This window comes from Triturus cristatus, chromosome 11, assembly GCF_964204655.1.
Source record: "Triturus cristatus chromosome 11, aTriCri1.1, whole genome shotgun sequence".
NCBI lineage: Eukaryota > Metazoa > Chordata > Amphibia > Caudata > Salamandridae > Triturus > Triturus cristatus.
In genome coordinates, this window is record NC_140594.1 from 363,064,919 (window position 1) to 363,088,186 (window position 23,268).

General features: G+C 45.6%; 1 protein-coding gene across 2 annotated transcripts in view; it reads left to right on the forward strand.

Annotated features, from left to right (window-relative positions):
* The window catches only part of OSBP2 (oxysterol binding protein 2), a 1,376,304-nt gene that overhangs the window by 1,266,394 nt on the left and 86,642 nt on the right, over positions 1-23,268 (forward strand). For both annotated transcript variants that reach the window (XM_085633692.1, XM_085633693.1), the window contains 2 exons: positions 232-327; positions 23,047-23,231. In XM_085633692.1, the coding sequence (XP_085489818.1) occupies positions 232-327; positions 23,047-23,231 (281 nt within the window). The remainder of the gene's footprint in view (positions 1-231; positions 328-23,046; positions 23,232-23,268) is intronic.

Below are 23,268 nucleotides of genomic sequence, written 5' to 3' on the forward strand. Positions count from 1 at the left end.
ATGAAGTTTTTGTTGAGTTACACAGCAGGTACCGGTTCACATTCTAGCTATTGGAGCTAGCTAGCTCGTGAATAACAGGTATTACGTAGGCCTGTATCTCACTCACCTACAATAACTAAGCTCTTGGCATTCTTCCTTTCAATGTTCTCCCTGATCTCCAAGAAAGCGTTATTACTGTGATGATGTTCCACTGCATAAACCTAATACTTGTATTTTTTTTTTTTAATCCAGTCTGGCGATATAGACATTATCAACCAAAAAACAAAAGACAAATGCCAACTGAAGTTCACCCAGTACAGCTATTTCTCCAGGGATATTCCAAGAAAGGTAAAGTCAGATGTCTCTGGGTATATATGCATGTATGTGGAGGGGGCGGGGGCTGGGAGGGAGTTGGTGTTTTTATAAATTCTCAAAAAGATCAAGAGAAACCCTGGAGAAGATTATATAATTTTCGACAAGCTTTATCACTGTTAAAATATCTTTTCTATTTCTATGCATTATTCTAAAATGAATGTCAGTGAACCAAAGTAAATAAAAATAATAAAACCCATGGTCACCATTGAAACAATAAAAAATGGAACAACAAATGTGGCGCCCAGATTGACATATTGAGGTAAACGTCTAGATCACTCCCTCCAAGAACGACACAAAGGAAGTGCAGTGAAACAACATGAAGTGACAGGGGATGGAACTGCTTAATTTTTCAATGAAACATAACTCAAAAATCTATTGTCACATCACAGAATTATTTTCAAACCCAGGTTAACATCCTTCTTTTGCAGAAATGAAGTTTGTAATTGGTTTGTGAGGGGAAAAACAAGACGTCTGCAGTGTAAATTTTATCAAGAAAATGTTACAGCTGCCACAAGCACACCCTTGAGCAATCTTGGAGGTCAGTAGGAAGAAACATATCACCGAATAAAAGCTAGAAAAGTGGCTTAAATATGCCTTATAAAACGTTCTGCTGTGACACTTGCCAAAATATGTAACTCCTAATACTTGACCAGCATATTAAAGGAGACTGAGAAAGAGGAACTGGAATGGGAATTTTCTGTTTACCTGATGTTTTTTACCTGGTGTTTTCCCAAACACTACAATCTAAGGAGATGCGATTAAAGACACGGACTGTGGACGCTATACTTGGCTGCAGAAACAACTATGGGTACAAAGCCTTACTTGAATTACGGAGATTCGTTGTCCAGGAATCCTCAACACAAAGAATTTATGTATCCCGTCCATAGGCTAGAACAACAGAATTACAAAGAAAGCACCCCTTTAGGAGGGTAAGACCCCAAAGGAGGTTGGCAAACTATTGGGCTTCAAGGCTTGGGACACTGTGCATATCAAAAGTAGGGGATCCGTTAGAAGGGGTCTCCTTCAAACCTTGCTTAAGTCTTCAGCAGGAATATGAACTAACAAAATCGAAAGCAAGCCTATAAATATACAGAGTTGAAACGCTCTCTATGTAGAAGACCTGTACTGGGCAGAAGTTTGTGAGTTTGCCCCATTGGAAGACAGAATATTGACAGATGAACTAGGCAGAGGGGCAATCTCTGACACCTATAAAACACAAACATGCCAGATTGACTGGTAAAACTAGAGTTGAAGCAGGAGGAAAACCTGGGTTCCTTTGAGGGCATAGACTGAGAGGTGGCGTTGATGCATCCATGGGAGGTGACAGTAAAAGCAAGGCTCCGACTCATCCAATTAAACATCATGCAGATGGTGTATTTTAACAGAAGCAGGCTCCACAAAATGGAATGTGTCCAACCCCCACTTGTTTGAAGTGTAACTGAGAAAATGGAACATTTATGCATACATTTTGGGGCTGTGATGTCATACAAACTTACTGGAGACTAATTATACAAGAGCTGAGTCAAATCGTGGACTTAGAGATCCTGATATCTCTTGGGTTTATCATCCCAGGAATCTCCAGTGATCTACCAAGATCCAAGCTTGTATTCTGTGTGTTGGGCTTAATAGTTGCCAAGGGGATCTTGTGTAAAAATGTGGGAAGCTCAAGCAACCCCCATAAAGGGACTGGCAACACGGATTTGATATGTACGTGGAAGCAGAAAGGGTGACGTATAAAGCCAGGGGATGTCCCTGTACATTTCACAGAATATGGGGAAATTGATTGTAGTTTTATGGGAGAAACACTAGGAAGGTGGGGCAGCACTGAAAACGGAGAAGAGAAGATGCCCAACTATATGAAAGTCACTGCATCTAATGAAGCACATCAACTTTGTGCAACCAACATCGTCAACACTGACCAGTAACTGTATGCCATGCATTAAGTGAAGTGATTAAACGTTATAGCCATATTTCTGTGGAATGCAAAGTGTTCCCCTGCTGAGAATAAAGGTATGACATACTGTTTTATGTTGGATAAAAAAACTAAAATGTATATATTTTTTAAAAATAATGTATATATCCCCCTTTTGAAGAATTTGAGATCCATGGAAGTAATAAATAACTTTGCATTAGAATGATAATAAATCTTCCACTGGCTGTAAGATTCCGTAGCTGGATTCGATATACATTTTGGAAACTGACATTATAATATGGACGAGAAATAGGGTTTGTATTGGGAGACTTTGTTCTAGTCTTTGTATTGGAAATCATGTAGGAAATTCCTTTTATCTCAAATACTGGATGTCAGTGACTAAAGATAACTTCTGTTGTATCACATGGGTAACCACTGTGTAGTTGGAGAGATCTTGTCAAGGGGTAGAAGATCTCAAGAAGGAAAATGAAAACTCTCAATTGGATGAAGAGAAAGTGGAAACTGTTGTTTGGAATTTGCCATTATACATTGTTTTTGAAAACAAAGGTAAATTGTTAGCTCTTCTAAGAGCAATCCTTATGCATAAAACTTTAGGGAAGGAAAAGGAGTCATGTTTACAGCTGGCTTTCCAAGTTGCTTATGGAAAACTCCTCAAATTAAGTCGGTTCAGATCAAGAATTCTTATCAATCATACTCACCAGAGAAACAACTGGTGCTGCCTCTTAGTTCTATTCCAATTTTCCCTTTAAGTGAGCCTCACCAGACTTCTTGCTCGAAGTTATTTAGGTGCACTTTTTAATATGTACAAATTTCACGTTTTATATAGAAAGTATGTTCTGCTCTATCCCGAGCAAAGACTAGGGATGCAAGTTCAAATAAGAACTTAAATTGTTTTTCTTTTGCTTCTTCATCAAATAAAAAGCCATGTATCCCCTCAACCTGCACTATAAACCCAAAATATTTGGTAATTCCTCTCTGTGTATGTCTAATAGGTGCGCATTGCAAAGGGGCAGGCATACTTCCTACACTCAGTGCTATGTTTACTACAGAGAACAGTTCTTTATTACTATTCTGGTTCCGTAGTATAAGAATACTCCTTACCATAGTATAGAGTCCAACAGTGTAATACACGCTCTCTTTGGTGTTAGCTAAATAAGACAACAACTTAACATCAGGTGTAAAGCTATTTCCCCTTATGTACCTCCCATGTCCACCTAAATATTGGGCTATGCCATTGCTTGCTAGCTTGAAAGATCATAACGTTTGGCAGTGTGTGAAGGACAGTGTCTAAGGTTCTGTGGGTTGGAACCACTCGAGGAATCTAAGCTCCAGCCCCATTTTCCCAGAAACCCACTCACACATTTGTAGACTTTAGTGCTGACTTGCGTCCCATCGCCCTCTTCTGCAAACCAAGTGGCTTTGCTGTCTTCCTTTGCTAAACTGGAGAGTCTTCTTCCTGAGAAATAGGCTTTTTCACACTTGGTCTTGCCAGAAGCACAGATTGTTTCCTAAAATGTCGATAGTAAAAGTTACACTAAACTCAAATGGTTTCCTTTATCTCACTGTGGTGTGGACTAAAACATAATCCTTTGCAGGTCTTGTCAGGTGATGTTTTAACTTTATTGACAACTCTAGCTGATTCAGGAATTGTAATGGGCCCCTGCAAACAATATTGCTCCGCTCTGTTTGCCAAGCTTTATAGCTCTATATACATGTTCTCATTCAAAATGAGGCAGTGGTAAGGCACTTTGATGAACTTCTTCATTTGGTTATGCTTCTTCACAGCACACTCTCTTCAGTCCACAATCCAATTATCTGAATACTGGTTCCCTTGCACTTCTGACTACATATGTGGCGGAATCATGGAATGTGTAATAGACATGCGAGAATTAGTGCAAAAGCACCATTTCCCACTGTTGTTTCCCATAGTGATGGTCTGAATTTGTAATTCTGTAGACGTTTCACCCTGAGGAGATAGTGGTTGCCACAATATCAGTATCTAATGGGAGAAATTCTAATCCAGTTTTCCTGGCTAAATCAGAATGATGGCCAAAGTGGGAGTGAGAAAAGATTTGGATCTGTCAACCAAGATCTCATGTTTCTTTGGCTACAGAAGCTAGTTAACATGGATATTTCTACGGCCCTTTATTTCTCTTTAGAAATAATGGCTTACATACCAAAAGCAGACCATCTATTTATTACTTATGGTGGTCAACCTAACCAACAAAGCAATAACCCTACTACTGCAATGACATGAGGGAAGTTCAACATAATCTGAGACTTCACCGTCATAATGCCACATCTAGGGTACCCATTAAAGGCTTTGCAAAGGCATCTACACATTGCAGATATTTGCCATACATCTGCTTGGACGTCCACAAAGGGCTTTTGTAACCATTAATCACTGAATGCATTATGCTGTAAAGATGCAGCTTTTGGGCAGAAAGATCTCTGAAAGCTGGCATATCCCGTAACCCCTTCTCAGCATTTCTAGGGCTGTGAAATCAATCACTTGGAAAAAAAGGGAGCAAGAATGATATCTCATTCAGAAATTACCTTCATGGTGATTCTGATATTATTAATGACAAACTTTTATCACTAAATGAGTTTTGCTGCATGTATTACCAACCCACATAATCAGCTATGTTTTGTTCATGGGTGGTTGACTTAAAAATAAGGGACTATAAGATCCAAGGGATATATGTAGGAGTGAAGGGTTGATTGTGAGCAGGGCCCGAGATGCAAGCGAGGAGTGTCTGAGATTCACTGTGCGCCCTGCCATATACCATCTGCTGGAACTGGGTGCGGCCTGAAGCGCCGACGACCCGCAGAGAGGTCTGCTTGTGCCATGTACCTGCCATCTGGAGGTTGTGGAGGGGAGGTCGACCGTGCAAATAGGAAAGTGAGCTGAGCGGCGACCCCTTCCCCCGATTCAGAGACAGTGTTGCGGCTGCCGAGTTGGGAACCTCAGCCGATAGATTGCAACTGGTGCTGGGCTTACCTATACTGCTGGGCGGAAGGAACTGAGACAGTGCGAAGGATGGGGCTGCACTAGGGAGAACCACAAGCAGACCAGGAGGAGTGAAGTGGGCACCGAGGGACCACCGGCCCCTTGTGGTCATGGAACAGGTAAAGGAAGCCAATATACATTGCACCTGGGACGGAGAGCCTAGAATGCCGGAGAGGCTACTTATATTAAGTGCCTACCTGCCCTACTGGTGAACATGATCAATCTGCCTGGGCATAAACGAATACATAGGAATTTAAGCTGTGAGGTGCTGAGCTGCAGGGGCTGGGGCTGGTACAGCCTGAGGGGTGGCGTGAGTCGGCCATACGCCACTGCTCTTGACTCTGAGGGGATTGCACCTCACGTCCTGCAGAAAATGAGAGGTGGATGGTACGAGCTGAGTTCCTGAGCCCAGTCTCGGAGAACTGTCGGATCAGAGTGGGGCTGTTGCCGCCCAGTACTGGGGGGCTGCCACTGTCCAGACCCACTGGTGTCATTGCATACAACGAGACTGTGGCTGCTGTTCATCCAACTGTAGCTAACACAAGATGGAGAAAACAGACACTAAACAAACAAAACTTAGATTTGACAATAAAAGGCAGACCCGTCACACAGACACCGAGACGGTGCAGGACACTGATGCGTTCTCTAGGGATGAACCAGTGCAGTCAGACATAGATCTCCGCACTATACTGCTGGAGGTGCAGTGCAGCCTCAAGACCATATAAATTGAAATGGATGCCTTGACAGCCCGTCTGGACCAAGTACGAAAGAGAGTGGATGCACATGTAACCTGGCTGGATGCGCTGGAGAACAGAGCAGCAGATGCACATGAGTAGAATGTCGACACCAAGGGACAGATGCTGTAGTTGGAGAAAGTTCTCTCAGTTATAAGGCCCAAGAATGAAGATCTGGACGCATGCTCCCACTGCAATAACCTGCACAACACAGGAGTGCCTGAAACTACCACTATATTGACAATGGAAACATTTGTGGAGTCCCTACTAAGAAACTTGTTTGGCACAGATCTGTCCACCGTGTTCATAGTGGAGAGATCCCACCGTTCCCTAGGCCTCAGGCCCCCGTCGGGCCATCCCTCGGCCCTTTGCTGCATTAATACTAAACTACAGAGACCGTGATGTTATCCTACACCTGGCAAGAGCACATGGGTGGTCCGAAACATTCCTCCTCAACATCCCCTAAAGCCGGGGCAAATGCCACTCTGAGTGACAATGACTAACCCTCTATCCTGTAGAACCCCAACACAGAAAGTACCCTGAGAATCTTGATAAAATGCAAGTTGTCAACATCGTGGCCTGACCCTGATGCTTCAAATATGTGACACATGGTTGATATCTCCCTCTCTAAAATGTTACTATACTGATAGTGGTCGCAGCTTAGGGCCCACCGGGCACTCTATATGATTGACCACCTTGCCGGTTGTGGTGAGGCAGTTCACTGTTGACACCTAGTCCCCCAAGGGAAATCTCCTGTTTTTGCCTGTGGTCATGTTAGAGTGGGGGCAGGTACGGGGAAACAACCTAAACATTACATAACATGTGTATCTATAAAGCGCACTTTCACCCGGAGGTATCTTGGTCAGAATAACAGATATTTATTGATACCCAACTCAATGGTACTCATTTTATTGACCTCAGATTGATAAAAGGCTGAGTGGACCCACAAGGATTTGAACCTGTGACCATGAGGTAGAACAAAGGCCCCTGCAGTGGACGCATTAGCCCTCTGAGCCACCAGACCCCAACCTGATTGGGGAGTTGGTATGAGAGAATGGGTGGGAGGGCAGTTTTTGAAGAAATTTTTTGGACAAATGTTTTGTTTTTTTATAAGGGAAAATGCAGGTCCGTGCACACATCCAGCACAATCAACATGCACACTGGTCAGATATTGGGTGACATGATGGGGCATGTGAGGCATGCACAACAGCCCTAAGTACGACACTGGGACTGTCTAAAATAAACCGCACACTACATAACCTAAGGTGATATCAATCACGTTCCTTACGTGGAATATTCGTGGTCTGAATGACCACAGGAAAGTACGATTGGTACAGTCCTACTTACTCCGGCACAAAATTGATGTGTGCTTTCTACAGGAAACCCATCTTACAACTGTCTAGGCTGCAGTCCAGATGCTGGGGGCATACATATACAGAAACATACGTGAACTACTCCAGATGAGTGTCCGCAGAGACCTGGCCTGGACCACAATAAATTTCCTGTCAGATCCAGAAAGCAGATACATCATAGTGGGCTGGCACATCAGAGGGAAGGGCATTACACTGGTGGCTTTATACAGCCCCAACACAGATGACCCTGAGTTTTATTGCAGGGTATGGGCCGAAGCCACAAAAATAGGTGGGGGTGACTTCAATGCAATCCTAGATGACAAGAAAAACAGATCAGCCTCGTTGACATTTGAAGGCAAACACACCCAGACAAGCTAGAAGGCGCCTGTCTCTCCACCCAGCACAAGGCGTGGTGTAGATTAGACTTCTGGCTGGAGACCAGAGACTCTGCCTCCTGGACTATGGAAATCAAACACATGCCACACACACTGTCAGATCACACACCAGTATTGCTCAAAATATCAGATTATTCAACATCATGCTCACAGAGGCCTGGGATTTGTGACCAGGGGACTGGTGGCATCCCTATATGCAGACCAAATTACATTTTACGTTAGCAATCCAATAGACAATTTAAACCCTATGATACGAGAACTGTTAAAATTTGGTCAATTCTCGGGGATTCTGATCAACTGGTCCAAGTCCGTATTGCTACCCCGGACTGACACTACATGGCCGTTCACGTTGGACAACTCACTACAGTGGGCCAATGGGCCAGTTAAATACCTAGGCGTCTTGGTCAGCAGAGACATGAGAGAATTGTGGGAGGCAAACTATGGGTGTGCAATGACATGGATTGAGGAGAGAATACCTATCTGGACAAAACTGCCTATCTTGATGGTGGGTCGAATAGCAATTTAAAAAATTATTATCCTACTCAAGATGTTATATCTATTTGTAAATTTGCCCAAACCCTTAACCTCAGCTTTCTTTAAGCGACTCAGATCCAACATGATTGCCTTGGTCTGGGCGGGAAAGCAAACTAGAAAAGCCTGGAAAGTTTTGACACTACCAGTGAGCCACAGGGGGATGGTAGCACCAGACTTCTACCTGTAGCGCATTGTGAACAAGCTCAATTTCTACACCATTTGTCTGTACCCAATTCCATTCCAACCTCACGTAGCTAGAGAATGAGACAGTGCTGCCCCCCTCCTGCTTTCCATTGCACTGTACCAGAAATACAAACATCCAAACAAGGAGGTAAATACAGTGGAGACTTTGAGGTGGGCATTGAATGGATAAAGGAAGAGAGCGGGCGTCTCTGGTTTGTACGCCCCATCCACTCCACTTTCACGAAATCCCGACTTCCCCTATGCTACAACATAGTGGTGCAATAAGGCGGGCAAGTAACCTGCACATCACTAAATTTGCAGATCTCTACCCAGTTGATGAATTTATGCCCCCCCCCCAGCCAGCAGACAGGGGCTACCTGAATGTATCTGACACTTTACTATCAGTTGCAGGCCACTTGCCGAAACTTGAAGAATACATTTCCTGTCCCTACCCCCACCCTTGCTGCACTGGAACATTTGTTGATGGATGCTTCACCAGGTAAACTAATCACTCACCTAGTGTCAGGTACTTCAAGGTGGTGAAGTGTCTCACCTGTGTTTCTGCAGAGACGCCCAGGAACTGATGACAATATCCACAACTTCCCACAATCACCACCCAAGCATATCAGACTCTATAATGTAGAGGTGATTAGGGGAAGAAGGGAGACAAAACAAGGATAGAGAAAAAGGGGATGACTGTCGTGTTCAATCTCTGCCTTCAGTTGCTTCACTGTGGGTTAGCTACAAGAAAAGAAGGAGGGGTTAGCTAACAGATGAGATGATGTATCCTGTCTAACCCTCCCAAGTTTGTGCTATACCTTAAATCTCCCTTCTTCTTGTCTGGCATGGAAAACATATAAAATGGGACACCCAGGAGGCTGTAAGAACAAGTGTAGTGCACTCAATATATAAATATATATATATATATATATATATATATATATATATATATATATATATATATATATATATATATATATATATATATATATATATATATATACGTTAAACATAGAGAGTGTAAGTGTGACTTATTAGATTCAGGCTCACCAATAGTTCATCCCTGCTAACATATAAGGTAATCACGCTGCACTCTTAATGCCAGGATATCCGGGTTCTTCAGTCCATTCATAGAGCGTGCAGCAGTTAGAACAGTACAAATACAAAAGGAAAAGGAAAGAGCGACCTTCAATTGTTACCAGGGTTCAGGTGTACTTGGAGTGGTCATCTGTAGTCCGGTGTACTCACAGTTGGGTCGCGGTAACAGTTCCAGGATGCCGGGAGCGGAGCAACAACGTTAGGGAGACAAGGGAAAAGCGGCACTTAAATAGCGGGAGCAAAGAGCAGAGGAAGTCCTTGCCGAGAAGTAGCACGGAGAGCCTTCAGTCCGGTCGCCCGACGGAACACTGGTTCAACAACCGAGCTAAACCCAGGCCCGGCCGGTAGGCGGAACTTAGCTCTCGCGCCACTTCTCCACAGCGGAACCCCTCTCCATGCACTCCTGACGCCGGGGCTGCGCCGCATAGGAATTACCAATGCGGGATATCAAGGAACGGAATGGAGGTTCCACGGCGCGATGAGTCGTAATGTGCCAACGGGAAAGAGTTCAGAATGAACGCGGGATCCGGTTTTCGGAAACGGGATTCTTCAAGAAATCGGATGAGCTTCGGGTATACGGGGCTTCAGGAATCAGTACGCAAAGCGCTACTTCCGGGGGAAGCCAGGCTTTTATCCCTGCCTGACTCCTTCGCGCATGCGCGTTCCATAGTCGCCATCTTTGGTTCAGAGCGGCGACATTCATGACAGTACACTCCTCCCAACGACCCCCCCACGGGCTTGGGTTTATCAGGATGTCGTCTGTGGAAGATGCGAAGCAGACTGAGTGCATGCACATTACCAGCTGGTTCCCATGACCGCTCTTCGATTCCATATCCTTTCCAATGAATCAGGTATTGCAATTTTTGTCTGACTCTTCTGGAATCTATGATTCTTTCCACTTCATATTCTGGTTCCTCGTCGATGAGGAGGGGTGCAGGAGTGGGCGGTAGGCGAGTTCCTGGCTCAACAGGTTTCAACAAAGATATGTGGAAGACAGGATGGATCTTTAGAGATGGGGGGAAGAGCTAATTTCATGGCCACCGGGTTTACTACCTTGAGTATCTCGTACGGTCCTATGTACCTAGGTTTGAACTTGCAGGAACCCTTTAAAGCCACATTCTTTGCAGATAACCATACTTTGTCTCCCTGTTTATACTCAGGCCCTGGTCTTCTATGAGCATCTGCCCCTTCCTTATACCGAGCCTTCGCTTGTTCAAGATTTCTCTTAACTGTCTGATGAACTGTTTGAAGGTCTTGTATCATCTCTATGGCCTCAGGAGTAGAGCAAGAAGAGTAGATGGGTTGACAGATGGTTCTGGGATGATACCCGTAAGTGCACATGTAAGGGGTGGTTTTGATAGAAGTATGGTAGCTGTTGTTATAGGCTATCTCTGCCACCCACACTAATTCATCCCATTCTCCAGTAGACTGCAGGGCCTGACACCTAACATATTGTTCAAAGCATTGATTTACCCTTTCCGTTTGTCCGTCCGTCTGAGGGTGGTGGCTGGAGGACAAACGGGCGTCTATCTGTAGCAAAGTACACAATCCGTTCCAAAACTTAGAAACTAATTGTGTTCCTCTGTCCGAAATGACCACAGACGGGAGTCCATGTAGTCGAACTATCTGTTGTAGGAAAATCTGAGCCAAGGTTCGTGATGTGGGGAGTTTGGTTAATGGAATGAAGTGTGCCAGTTTTGAAAATGTGTCTACAACCACTAATAAAGTAGTGTGTCCCCTTGCTGTTAGTGGTAAGTCTACTATAAAATCGAGTGAAACCGTATGCCATGGGCGTGGAGGTGTGGGCAAAGGAAGCAAAAGCCCCATTGGTCTTTGATTGGATGCCTTGCCTTGGGCGCATATGCTGCATTGCTGAATATAGTGTTTGGTGTCTTTTCTCATATTAGGCCACCAGAACCTTCTATGTAAGGACTCTAGGGTTTTCACATACCCTGGATGTCCTGCAAGGGGATGTGAATGGGTCCATTGTAACGCTTGTTCCTGTAGCTCAATAGTGGGAAGCACCAGCCCTCCTTCTGTATAAGAACTTCCAGCCTCTTTAGTGACCATATTTGAACCTATTAGGTCTTTCATGTCAGCAGCAATTTGTGCACGTTGAACTTGATCAAGAAAATCTTCTTCGGAACAGATTCCCCCTATTATCTTCTCCTGGGCTATAATAAGGGGTGGTTCTAGATGGGTTTCTCCGTTTTCGTAGCCTAGTCGGGATAAGGCGTCCGCCTTCCCATTCTTTTTTCCTGCCTGATAACGGATGAGAAAGTCAAATTCATTGAAGAACTGAGACCATCGTAACTGTCTCAAGGAAAGGGCTCTCGCTGATTTTAAATATTGCAAATTAAGATGATCAGTCAGTACTGTGAATGTGTAATTTGCTCCTAGTAGGTGTTGCCTCCATTCTTCAAACGCCTTTCTGATGGCCAACAATTCTTTGTCCCCTATGGCATAATTTATTTCAGCGGGAGTTAGATTTCGTGAAAAGAAAGCCACTGGATGCAATATTCCAGTCTGGGGGTCGTACTGTGAGAGAACTCCCCCCACAGCTACGTGGGAAGCGTCTGCTTCTACTACAAACTCGTGAGCTGGGTTCGGATGCCTTAGCACTGGGGCTTGAGTAAAAGCCTTCTTCAGTTTTTGGAATGCGTCTTCCGCCTCCGGGGTCCACAGGAAGTGTACGCCTTTTTTCAAGAGAGTAGTGATAGGTGAAACTAGCTGGGAAAAATTTCGAATAAATCTAGGATAAAAATTGGCAAAGCCAATGAAACTCTGTGTCTCCTTTACCGTCTGGGGAGCTGCCCATCTGTGAATAGCTTCCACCTTTATCGGATCCACCCTAAGACCTTGGGGTGAAATGATGAAACCTAAAAAGGGCACTTCTTGTACATGAAAGATACATTTCTCCAGTTTACAATAGAGCTTGTTAGTCCTTAACCTCTCTAGTACTTTTCTAACATGTTTCTCATGTTCTGCCATGGAACGGGAAAAAATAAGCAGGTCGTCGATATAGACAATAACATACTTATCAATCATGTCCTTGAGGGTTTCATTGATGAAGAACTGGAATGCCGAGGGGGCATTACACAGTCCAAACGGCATCACTAAATATTCGTATAGACCGAATTTAGTGCAAAATGCCGTCTTCCATTCATCCCCCTCTCTAACACGGACGAGATGGTATGCTCCGCGTAGATCTAGCTTTGTGAACACTGTTGCACCCATTACACGGTCAAGAAGGTCGGAAATCAGAGGCAATGGATACCTGTTTTTTATAGTAACCATATTAAGGGCTCTGTAGTCAATGCAACATCTCAGACCTCCCTCTCTCTTAGGTATAAAGAAAAGAGAGGAAGAAGCCGGAGAGCGTGAGGGACGAATGAAACCTATATGTAGCATCTTGTCTAGGTATTCTCGAAGGTAAATGTTCTCTTTTTCAGTAAGATTATATACTCGACTGCATGGTATACGAGCTCCTGCCTGTAAATCTATCCGGCAGTCATAAATTCTATGTGGAGGAAGACTGGTCGCTTCCTTTTCGTCGAATATAGAGTGAAGATCCTGGTACACAGGGGGCAAGGACCCCTCTTCAACAGTAATCGAGGCTACTTGATCACTCCCCGAGACCAAAAAGGAAGGTTTGTTATCCAAACTTGATTCTTTCCTAAATTCCATTGTTAATTCTTTCCAATTGATGAGAGAGTTGTGTTGGCGCAACCAGGGCAAACCCAATATAACTGGGAACTGGGGGGGCTCCGATTAGATCAAAGACCATAGTCTCCGGGTGTTGATTTTCAATATCAACCCGTAGGGGTGCGGTCTGGTGGGTGACGGGACCAGAGGTTAAGGTACTACCATCGATGGTAGTCACGTCTTCCCAAACCGCCTTGGCTACTTGATCGATATTGTGATTCCTAGCCCATAGGAGGTCCACAAAATTACCTGACGCTCCTGAATCGATCATCACCGGGACCTCTACTCGGTGCCGACCCCATGAAATACAGGCTGTGACAAAGAAATGACGGGCTTGTCTTAAAGGTCTGTCAGAAGAGGAGACAATTAATCCTGAAGTACCCGAAAACCCTGTCTCCTTAGGTCTCGGGTTTATTAGTTTTCCGAGCGTGTAACTGGTTTTGGTCTCACAGGACAATCTCTTAGGAAAGACCTGATTTCCCACAGTACAAACATAGTTTGTTCTCTCTCCGTCTTTGCCTTTCTTCGTTGGTCAATGGTCCCTTCACAATCCCTATCTGCATAGGTTCTGTATCATCATTACCCTTCTCCACATCAGGTTTCTTCTCACGGTACGGCATCCATCTATAGTCCCCCTTACCCTTCTCTCTCTTTCTTTCATTAAGACGGTGATCAATCTTTACCACTAAATCTATCAAGGCTGGACAAGTATCGGGGGGATCCACTACTTGCGCTAAGGCGTCTTTTAGATCGTCTCGTAATCCTTTATAGAAAAGTGCACTCCGCTTTTCCTCAGGCCAACCAGCCTCCACTACTAATCTCTGGAAGGTAGTTATGTAACTGGCCAAATCCTTGGTACCCTGACGTAAATTCAAGAGTTCAGTGTCAGCAGAATGTGTGTTTATCGAATAACTTCTTAAGCTCTCGACGAAAAGCATTGTAGTCATGTAATAAGGGGTCGTCTCTCTCTGAGTGGTATGGTCCAATTTGCAGCTACTCCTCCCAGGTAGGATATAACAAAGGCCACCTTGGCTTGTTCAGTGGGAAAGCAGGAGGCTTTGCACATGAAGTGCAACTGGCATTGGCTGATAAATACAGCAAATTTTGTCGAGTCCCCAAAGAACCTCTCAGGGGGTGCTAAAGGTATAGTTTGGGGTGTGGACACCTGTATCATATCCTACCCTTGGACCGTGGTGGTGACTGCCCGTTCTTGCTTCTGGTGCAGTGCTTGGCTCCTTGTTTGTCCGGTCTCTCGCCGCTGCTTCTACACCTACTGCGGCCGCGGAGCGGACACCGGACTTCATCCCCCAGAGTCCCTAGCGGCAGGAAGCCGCCGCCGACGCCGTCTTTCGCGCCAGGAGGCGCATAAGAGATTGCTCCGCCTCCGGCAGAGTGGGCATCCATATCCTACCCTTGGACCGTGGTGGTGACTGCCCGTTCTTGCTTCTGGTGCAGTGCTTGGCTCCTTGTTTGTCCGGTCTCTCGCCGTCGCTTCTACACCTACTGCGGCCGCGGAGCGGACACCGGACTTCATCCCCCAGAGTCCCTAGCGGTAGGAAGCCGCCGCCGACGCCGTCTTTCGTGCCAGGAGGCGCATAAGAGATTGCTCCGACTCCCGCGTCGCGGAACGCGCGCGGACGGCGCCGGGAGAAGCCCGAGACAAGGGTGGGACCGTCTGTGGCCGTCAGGGGCCAAAGGCGGCCGGGCTGGGCCACCCCCCTTTGTTCCTGCATCACATCACGTCTTGGTAAAGTGACAGTACCTTTTGTTAGACTTGGCTATTGTATTTGCCACACACTGATTGCTATAGTACACGCTGCGACTAGTGTGTTTATTTACCGTCTATAGCAATGTCCACGCGCTCGGGTAGGGGAGGCATACTGGGTGGGGCTTCTGTTAGCGGCACACTAGACCATTTTATAATTCGCGCTTGCTCTGTGCTTGAGAAGGAAATTGCCATTACAGAACGCAGACTCTCCCTCGATGCACTGAAAGACAAACGCTCCTCAATGGGTACTTTCGCACTAGCTGTCTCACCCGTCCAAGTCAACACCCAATTGGATGGTATCCCAACAGGGAATATGCAGCGTATGCCAGCCAGTACGAATATTAATCATGTTAGTTCTGGTGATCCTGCCTCTGTAACACAGTTAGACCTTTCATACTCTCCCCTGTTGGATGCTTCCCAAGCTATTCCCGATTCTACCATCAATGTCACCTCACCTTCTGTAACCTCTGTTTCCCCTGAGCCACCCACCGTAGCAGGCCCAAAATCCGCTCCAAGTAAAAGGAAAAGAGCGAGTAGTGGTAACAAGGAGGACCATATAAAAGCACCCAAGAAACGTAAAAATAAATCACGCATTAACTTGGATAAGAAAGTAGGTCGAGTAGTATTTCCTACATCCCGCCAACAGAGGATAAGATCATCCTCTGTACACTCGACTATTTTGGTCTCTCAAACTCCTGTAGAGCAGCCCCCTCTACATTCTGAATCACAAAAAGACCCCGAGCCCCAACTTTCTCTTGTTGGTCAACTTGAGCTACTTATTAAATCCCTGCTTCTTCCTATGATGGAAAGAGTAAGAATATTGTCCAAGAGGCTCGAGAGATTTGAGCAGGCCTCTCTGGACAATTTCTTTTCTCTAAAATCCCTAATTAAGTTGCACTCAAAGATGGGTCGCGATCAGGGCACTATTGTTGATCCCCTTTCACTTACCCTTAATGAGCCTACGCCCCAAGCTGCCCTGGCGCACTCAAATGCCGCCTTAAGTCTAGGCCCAAAGAATGGAATCACTCCACCAGGCTTAAAGCCTCCAATACTTACAAACCCCCTTGGCAGTCTTTCCACAAATAAAAAGTCAGCCTCCGGTCCAATTGATAGCCACATAATCCCCGAAGTATCGGGATATGGCGTAGAGCCTGCGCAGAATCTCCCTATATCATCCACTAACGAAGTTGTGCAAGTCCAACCAAAAGACCTTCCCATCTGCCCAACACAGACCTCACCCCATATCAATCTTCCACCGGAGTGCGTACCCTTTGTTGCCATTCTAACTGGAGTCCCACACCCCAAAGCTGGCAAGTCCGAATCATATATTGAGCTACGTAATAAAACAACACACTGGCTGAATATTAACAGGACGCTCCCGAATTATTTGGATGGTCATGTTCTTCATGTTAGAAGGGTTTCTTGGGTGGGTAGCAGACCGAAAAACGTGCCTGGTGATTGTGTTATCGTAAATTTCAGGGATCCCCGGGTCACCAGGCTAATCTGCAATCATCAGCAACCCAATATGAATGGCATAGGATGTCTAGACCTAAGCCAATTCTATTCAGAATCTGTCTACTCCCACTACCTATACTCTTCCTTCCACTCGCCTCATGATGGGTATTATAAGGGAGTTTGGAACATCAGTGAAAAAGTTTCCCCCATACCTGCCCCCAGCAGATACTATGAACCTTACGGGCGATATGAGCATTATTGACATGGAACTCCCGCAGGGGCTGCTATTCCTTCTTTTGCTGGAGATCAATCTAATAAAAAAGATCTCGAAGTAACTATTGCTCCAGTTAGAGATCCCCTCCAAATCACCCTGAGTTCCCATGCTCAGCAGCACAGTCCACAGCTTCCTTTAATCACCCAGGATACCAACTCTTTTCCACTGCCTTCCTCACACAACTTGTCCCAGGTTACTCCCAATATCTTTAATCCTCCTATAATACAAGATGCAGCTACCGTTATCCCTTCTCTCAGGATCTTAAGCTGGAATGTAGCTGGCCTTGCCAGCAAATTAGATCTCCCTTATTGGAACTCCCTAATAATGTCCTATAGTATCTGCATCTTCCAGGAGACCTGGGCCACAGAGCCGTTCCATATGGTAGGTTATACTACCTTTTTCATACCGGCCATCCCATCTTCGACAGGAAGAGGACGCCCCTCGGGTGGCCTACTGATCTGGGTTAACATTTCTCTTGGGTGCGCTACCAGACAGGCCTTTATTGTCTCCCCTGACATTTTGAGACTTACCCCTAAGGGAGCCCAGGGAAGGAAGTCTCTTGATATATTTAACGTCTATGCTAGGGGCCTTAGTGGAGGAGCCTTATCACCTGCACTCGTACTTCTTGAGGACGAACTACGCAAGTGCCATCATGCATCCCACGTACTGGTAGCAGGAGACTTTAATTGCTCCTTCGAGCCCCTTGCCTCAGCAGATCTTCCTGATCTATTTGAGGACGACGCTAAACGAGGCATCCCGACATTATCGTTGCCTCCTATCAAGAGATGTACCAAATCAGTTGTATTCCTGAACAGCATGACTCTGGAATTTGGGCTGAGGGCGGCAAATGGTAGAACATCTTCTGATCCTCATGGCGCACATACCTACAATAGGCCAACTCACACCTCAAGGATCGACTACATACTTCTCGATCTTAAGCTCTGGGTGTACATGGTGGACATGGAAATAATTCCCTCCTATAATAGCGACCATAACCAGCTATCTCTCTCTATTAAATCATTATGGGAGGAAACACATGGGTCCTTGTCCACACCAGTAGTTAGTTCTCTGCAAACCTCTGAGGTATGTCCTGCCAATTGTGAGAGGCGCCTTAAATGGCGCAAAGTAATTCTGGACGATGCAAAAATCGAATCAATAAGGTCAATCTTACATGCCACACAAATTGAGTTGGCATCACCAAACATCTATGAGTAGGCTTGTGATAGGGTTCCAATTGTTTTCCAAGATACCATCTGTAAATTGGGAAACTTATTCCGAGCACGCAATAAAGGTGGCCCACCGAGCGGTGGGCCAAAGCCCACCCCTAAGGTCGGCTGGTACACGCACAGTTGTAGGACTAAGAAATCTGCCCTAATAGTGGCCCTCAAAAGTGGGAATGTATCCATGATCCAGAAAGCTAGGAAGGACTACAAGTTCTCTGTCACTGATGCCAAAAAGTCTTGGGAGGAACAGTTTTGGCAGAATTTAAGGGAGGCCTCCCTTAAGCGCAATCCTGGTGCCTTCTGGGATACAATTAGATCAAAGAACAGACCAGCCCACAAACTTCTGACATGCAACATCACTAGCATAGCATGGTACGACCACTTTTTCAAATTATATTCCTCTCGTTCCGAGAATGTGGAGAAGTCTTTTTTTGACGGGACGCTCATTTCTGTGGACGTTCCGAACACTGACCCCTTCTCTGATGAGGAAGTGCTCTGCGCTATTCAGTCCATTGTCCTGCAGAAGGCAGCGGGTCTGGATGGTATTCCTGGTGATGTCCTTAAACTCGATCCATCTAGGTGGGGGAAGCTTCTTTCTACCCTAATCAATGCCATCACCAATGGCGCTCCGGTCCCCGAATCTTGGAAGGGGGCCGAGGTTGTCCCCATTTTCAAAAAGGGTGCTAGAGACGATCCAGCTAACTATCGCCCAATTAGCCTGATCGACTTATCCCAGAAGGTCACCGGGAAAGTGATTCTTGAGAGAATTTTAACTTGGGCGAATGACAACAATATCCTCTCAGACTATCAAGCAGGATTTAGAGTCGGGACAGGCACCATAGAACAGGTCTTTAGATTGTTCCTTATCTATTGGAAGGTTGTCCTTCTCGGAAAAGGCACTCTCTATCTTGCCTTCATAGACCTAAAAACAGCATTTGACCTTGTCCCTCGTGACTCTCTTTGCCGTGTTTTGGCCAATATGAATATCCCTCCTTACTTGTTGGCTTTGTTAACAAAACTTCATGATGGCAATTATGCCCAAGTACGTTGGGGCCCACAGGGCCAAAAAACAGAGAGAATTCCAGTAAACAGGGGCGTCCGCCAGGGATGTGTTCTTGCTCCCACCCTTTTTTCACTTTATGTGAACGGTGTAGTGGATCATTTGTTGAAAGTCCCTGCCGATGCACCATCCCTGGCGGGCGAACGTGTTCCAACTCTCCTGTTTGCTGATGATACTCTCCTGTTGTCGAAAACACCCATGGGCCTGCAAACTCTTCTCGATAGTTTTCAATCCTTTTGCAATGACAGAGGTCTTATTATAATCACCACCAAAACAAAATATCTAATTTTGAATCCCCCCAAAAAACGAGGGCGGCCTCCAGTCTTAAATGCAGTTTCCCTGGAAAGGGTAAAAGAGTTTGATTATCTAGGTATCCGCATCACAGACACTATGCGCTGGTCATCTCATCTACAAAAGATGCTTTTAACCCACAAGAGGGTCACTGGTGCCCTTCTTAGAGAACATCGTTCCTCCACATCTAGGCCAATAGCCCCAGCTCTGGATATATACAAAGCAAGGGGCGTGAGCTCGGCACTTTACGGTGCCGAACTATGGGGCTCAAATAATATTGATGAGCTTGCTAAATCGGATTCCAGTTTCTACAAGGAACTGATGGCACTCCCGCAGAGCACTCCTATAGTGCCCTTACTAATCGATCTAGGGTGCCACGCGATGAAAGACCTGGCAAAAGTACACCCCATGCTCCTCTGGGCCCGGCTTTGGCGGACCCCCGAGCTAGCCAAGTATGCTGAAGGCTTATCAGAAATACTGTCTATGCCCTGTTGGATTAAAATCAAATGGCTAAAAGACGTAAAGACCCTGCTTTCCGGCCTTGGCCTTAAAGATGCTTGGGTAAATAGAACCTCGCCCCCGAAAGCAGAGCTGAAGAAACTATATTGGAGTTGGGTCATTGCAAAAAGGAACTCCAGTTCCCAATTTGGCAGATGCACCATTGAGTTCCTTATGCTTAAAGATCAAACCCGTTTTGAGCCTTATCTTGACACTATTCAGAAGCAATTTGACCGAGGCCTTTACTTCAAGTTTAGGGTCGGCACTCTTCCGGTGCGCGAGCTGACCGCTCGCTGGAAACCACCTTTCCAAACTTCGCCACTCTGTCCTTTCTGTGAGACCAAAGTTGAATCTATTGCACATGTTCTATTTGCATGCCCGGAATATAAAATCCCAAGATCTTATTGGCTCAAACCTTTATGCAGAGTCTTGGGCACACGCGACCACCTCACAGCATTGCGCATCCTTAAATCAGACACGCGATCTCTGTACGTTTGCGCTCTATCGAAATTTCTGACATGGTCCTGGCTTTTAAGAGCTAAAGCCCTTGTAGCCCTCAACCAAGTAGCCTGATTGTTTTTATTCTTTGCGTGTACTTCTGTTTTATATTGTCCTATTTATAATGTCTATATGTACTTTTTTAAAATCCTTTATATATCTTGGGAATAGGACGACATACTCATATAACTTGTCCTTTGGTCCCGCATGTCTGTTTATGTTATATTTGTATGTGCTTTTAAAGATTTTTTATCGAAATAAAGCTTATTTCATCATCACCTGTATCACTGGGGGGGGAGTGCTCGAATCTGGTCGACCTCCTTCACTCTCTACTCTCCTGTCCCTTTGTAAGGAATCTACCCTAGTCGCTTACGACTGAGTCTCCACCTGAAGATTTCCTATCATATGCGCCAAATCCGCTAAGGATACTTGACTCAGTTCCATGACGCCTGGGCAGAAATAATAATTATATCGTTTTAGGCTTTGCGTTCTGTCAGGTACTTCAAGGTGATGAAGTGTCTCGCCTGTGTTTCTGCAGAGACGCCCAGGAACTGATGACAATATCCACAACTTCCCACAATCACCACCCAAGCATATCAGACTCTATACTGTAGAGGTGATTAGGGGAAGAAGGGAGACAAAACAAGGATAGAGAAAAAGGGGATGACTGTCGTGTTCAATCTCTGCCTTCAGTTGCTTCACTGTGGGTTAGCTACAAGAAAAGAAGGAGGGGTTAGCTAACAGATGAGATGATGTATCCTGTCTAACCCTCCCAAGTTTGTGCTATACCTTAATTCTCCCTTCTTCTTGTCTGGCATGCAAAACATATAAAATGGGACACACAGGAGGCTGTAAGAACAAGTGTAGTGCACTCAATATATATATATATATATATACGTTAAACATAGAGAGTGTAAGTGTGACTTATTAGATTCAGGCTCACCAATAGTTCATCCCTGCTAACATATAAGGTAATCACGCTGCACTCTTAATGCCAGGATATCAGGGTTCTTCAGTCCATTCATAGAGTGTGCAGCAGTTAAAACAGTACAAATACAAAAGGAAAAGGAAAGAGCGACCTTCAATTGTTACCAGGGTTCAGGTGTACTTGGAGTGGTCATCTGTAGTCCGGTGTACTCACAGTTGGGTCGCGGTAACAGTTCCAGGATGCCGGGAGCGGAGCAACAACGTTAGGGAGACAAGGGAAAAGCGGCACTTAAATAGCGGGAGCAAAGAGCAGAGGAAGTCCTTGCCGAGAAGTAGCACGGAGAGCCTTCAGTCCGGTCGCCCGACGGAACACTGGTTCAACAACCGAGCTAACCCCAGGCCCGGCCGGTAGGCGGAACTTAGCTCTCGCGCCACTACTCCACAGCGGAACCCCTCTCTATGCACTCCTGACGCCGGGGCTGCGCCGCATAGGAATTACCAATGCGGGATATCAAGGAACGGAATGGAGGTTCCACGGCGCGATGAGTCGTGATGTGCCAACGGGAAAGAGTTCAGGATGAACGCAGGATCCGGTTTTCGGAAACGGGATTCTTCAAGAAATCGGATGAGCTTCGGGTATACGGGGCTTCAGGAATCAGTACGCAAAGCGCTGCTTCCGGGGGAAGCCAGGCTTTTATCCCTGCCTGACTCCTCCGCGCATGCGCGTTCCATAGTCACCATCTTTGGTTCAGAGCGGCGACATTCATGACACCTAGTCCCCCAGTCACAGTTGAACAATGGCTCTACTGTTGCGGTCAAGTGGATTGCTGTCCCCCAACTACAGATTAAGGCTAATCCACTTCAAGTGCCTACACCAACTATACAGGACACCTCTGCAGCTCATGGGCATGGGTCTAAGGGTAGAAAGCAAGTGTTGGAAATGGAAGTTGCCAGATGCCACACTTCTTCACTTTGCATGGTACCGCCCGCTGATATCGAGATACTGGGTAAAAAGTGTTGAACATAGTGCAAGATATTACAGGAGTGGACATTGACTGCACACCTCTAGTAGGACTCCTAGGCTATGTCAAAGAAGCCTCCCCTGATGACCTCCAGCTAATCATAATGCTTTTGCTACTGGCCAAGTGCAAAATAGCAATGCACTGGGGGAAGCACAAGTGCCCATCCATTGACTCCTTGATCAAAGATGTTGCATTCTGTCAGGAACAAATGTCCATATTCTGGGAACTCATGCCCCTTGCCTCTAGACCACAAGATATTCGGGCTCCATTTCTAGACTTGCTCAGACAGAGGGAGTCAACCACTCCCATACTGCCAACACCCCCTGGAGGGACATTTGCTCAACGAACCCCAAGCCCAACCGATCGAGTAGTGCTGCCTACTGCATAATTTGTAATCACCCTGTGCTCTAGAAATAGGTGAAATTTGTAGCCATCGAGATGAGCTCCACTGTCTGCACTGTTGATTGGATGTTGTGTGCGCTACACAACTGTGATTAACTGTGTGCCCTTTAACCTTGGAAAAATGCACTGCTGACTGGAACCCAATGATAAGGATGTTCACAAGCCCTGCGCCCAATTGTTATGTTTGATTTAGTTGTTGATGACACACTGTACAAATGGCTATGTAACCATATGAAATGTATTGTGACTTTGAAATATCAAGAAATAAAGTTAAAAAAATATCATAGATACTATATATGAGTTATTAACCGTTTATTTTCTCCTTTTCAGGTTTCTGGTGTGGTTACAGATGCCAATGGCAAAGCTCACTATGTCTTGTCAGGGACCTGGGACGAAAAGATGGAGTTTGCAAAGATTGTAGAAAGTACCAAAACCATTGCCACCTCTGAGGACAAACAAAAGACTGTCTACGAAACAGTTCCCCCAACTCTTATATGGAAGAAATACCCTCTTCCGTGAGTATTGCTATCACAATTCGTTGCCTGGCTTGAG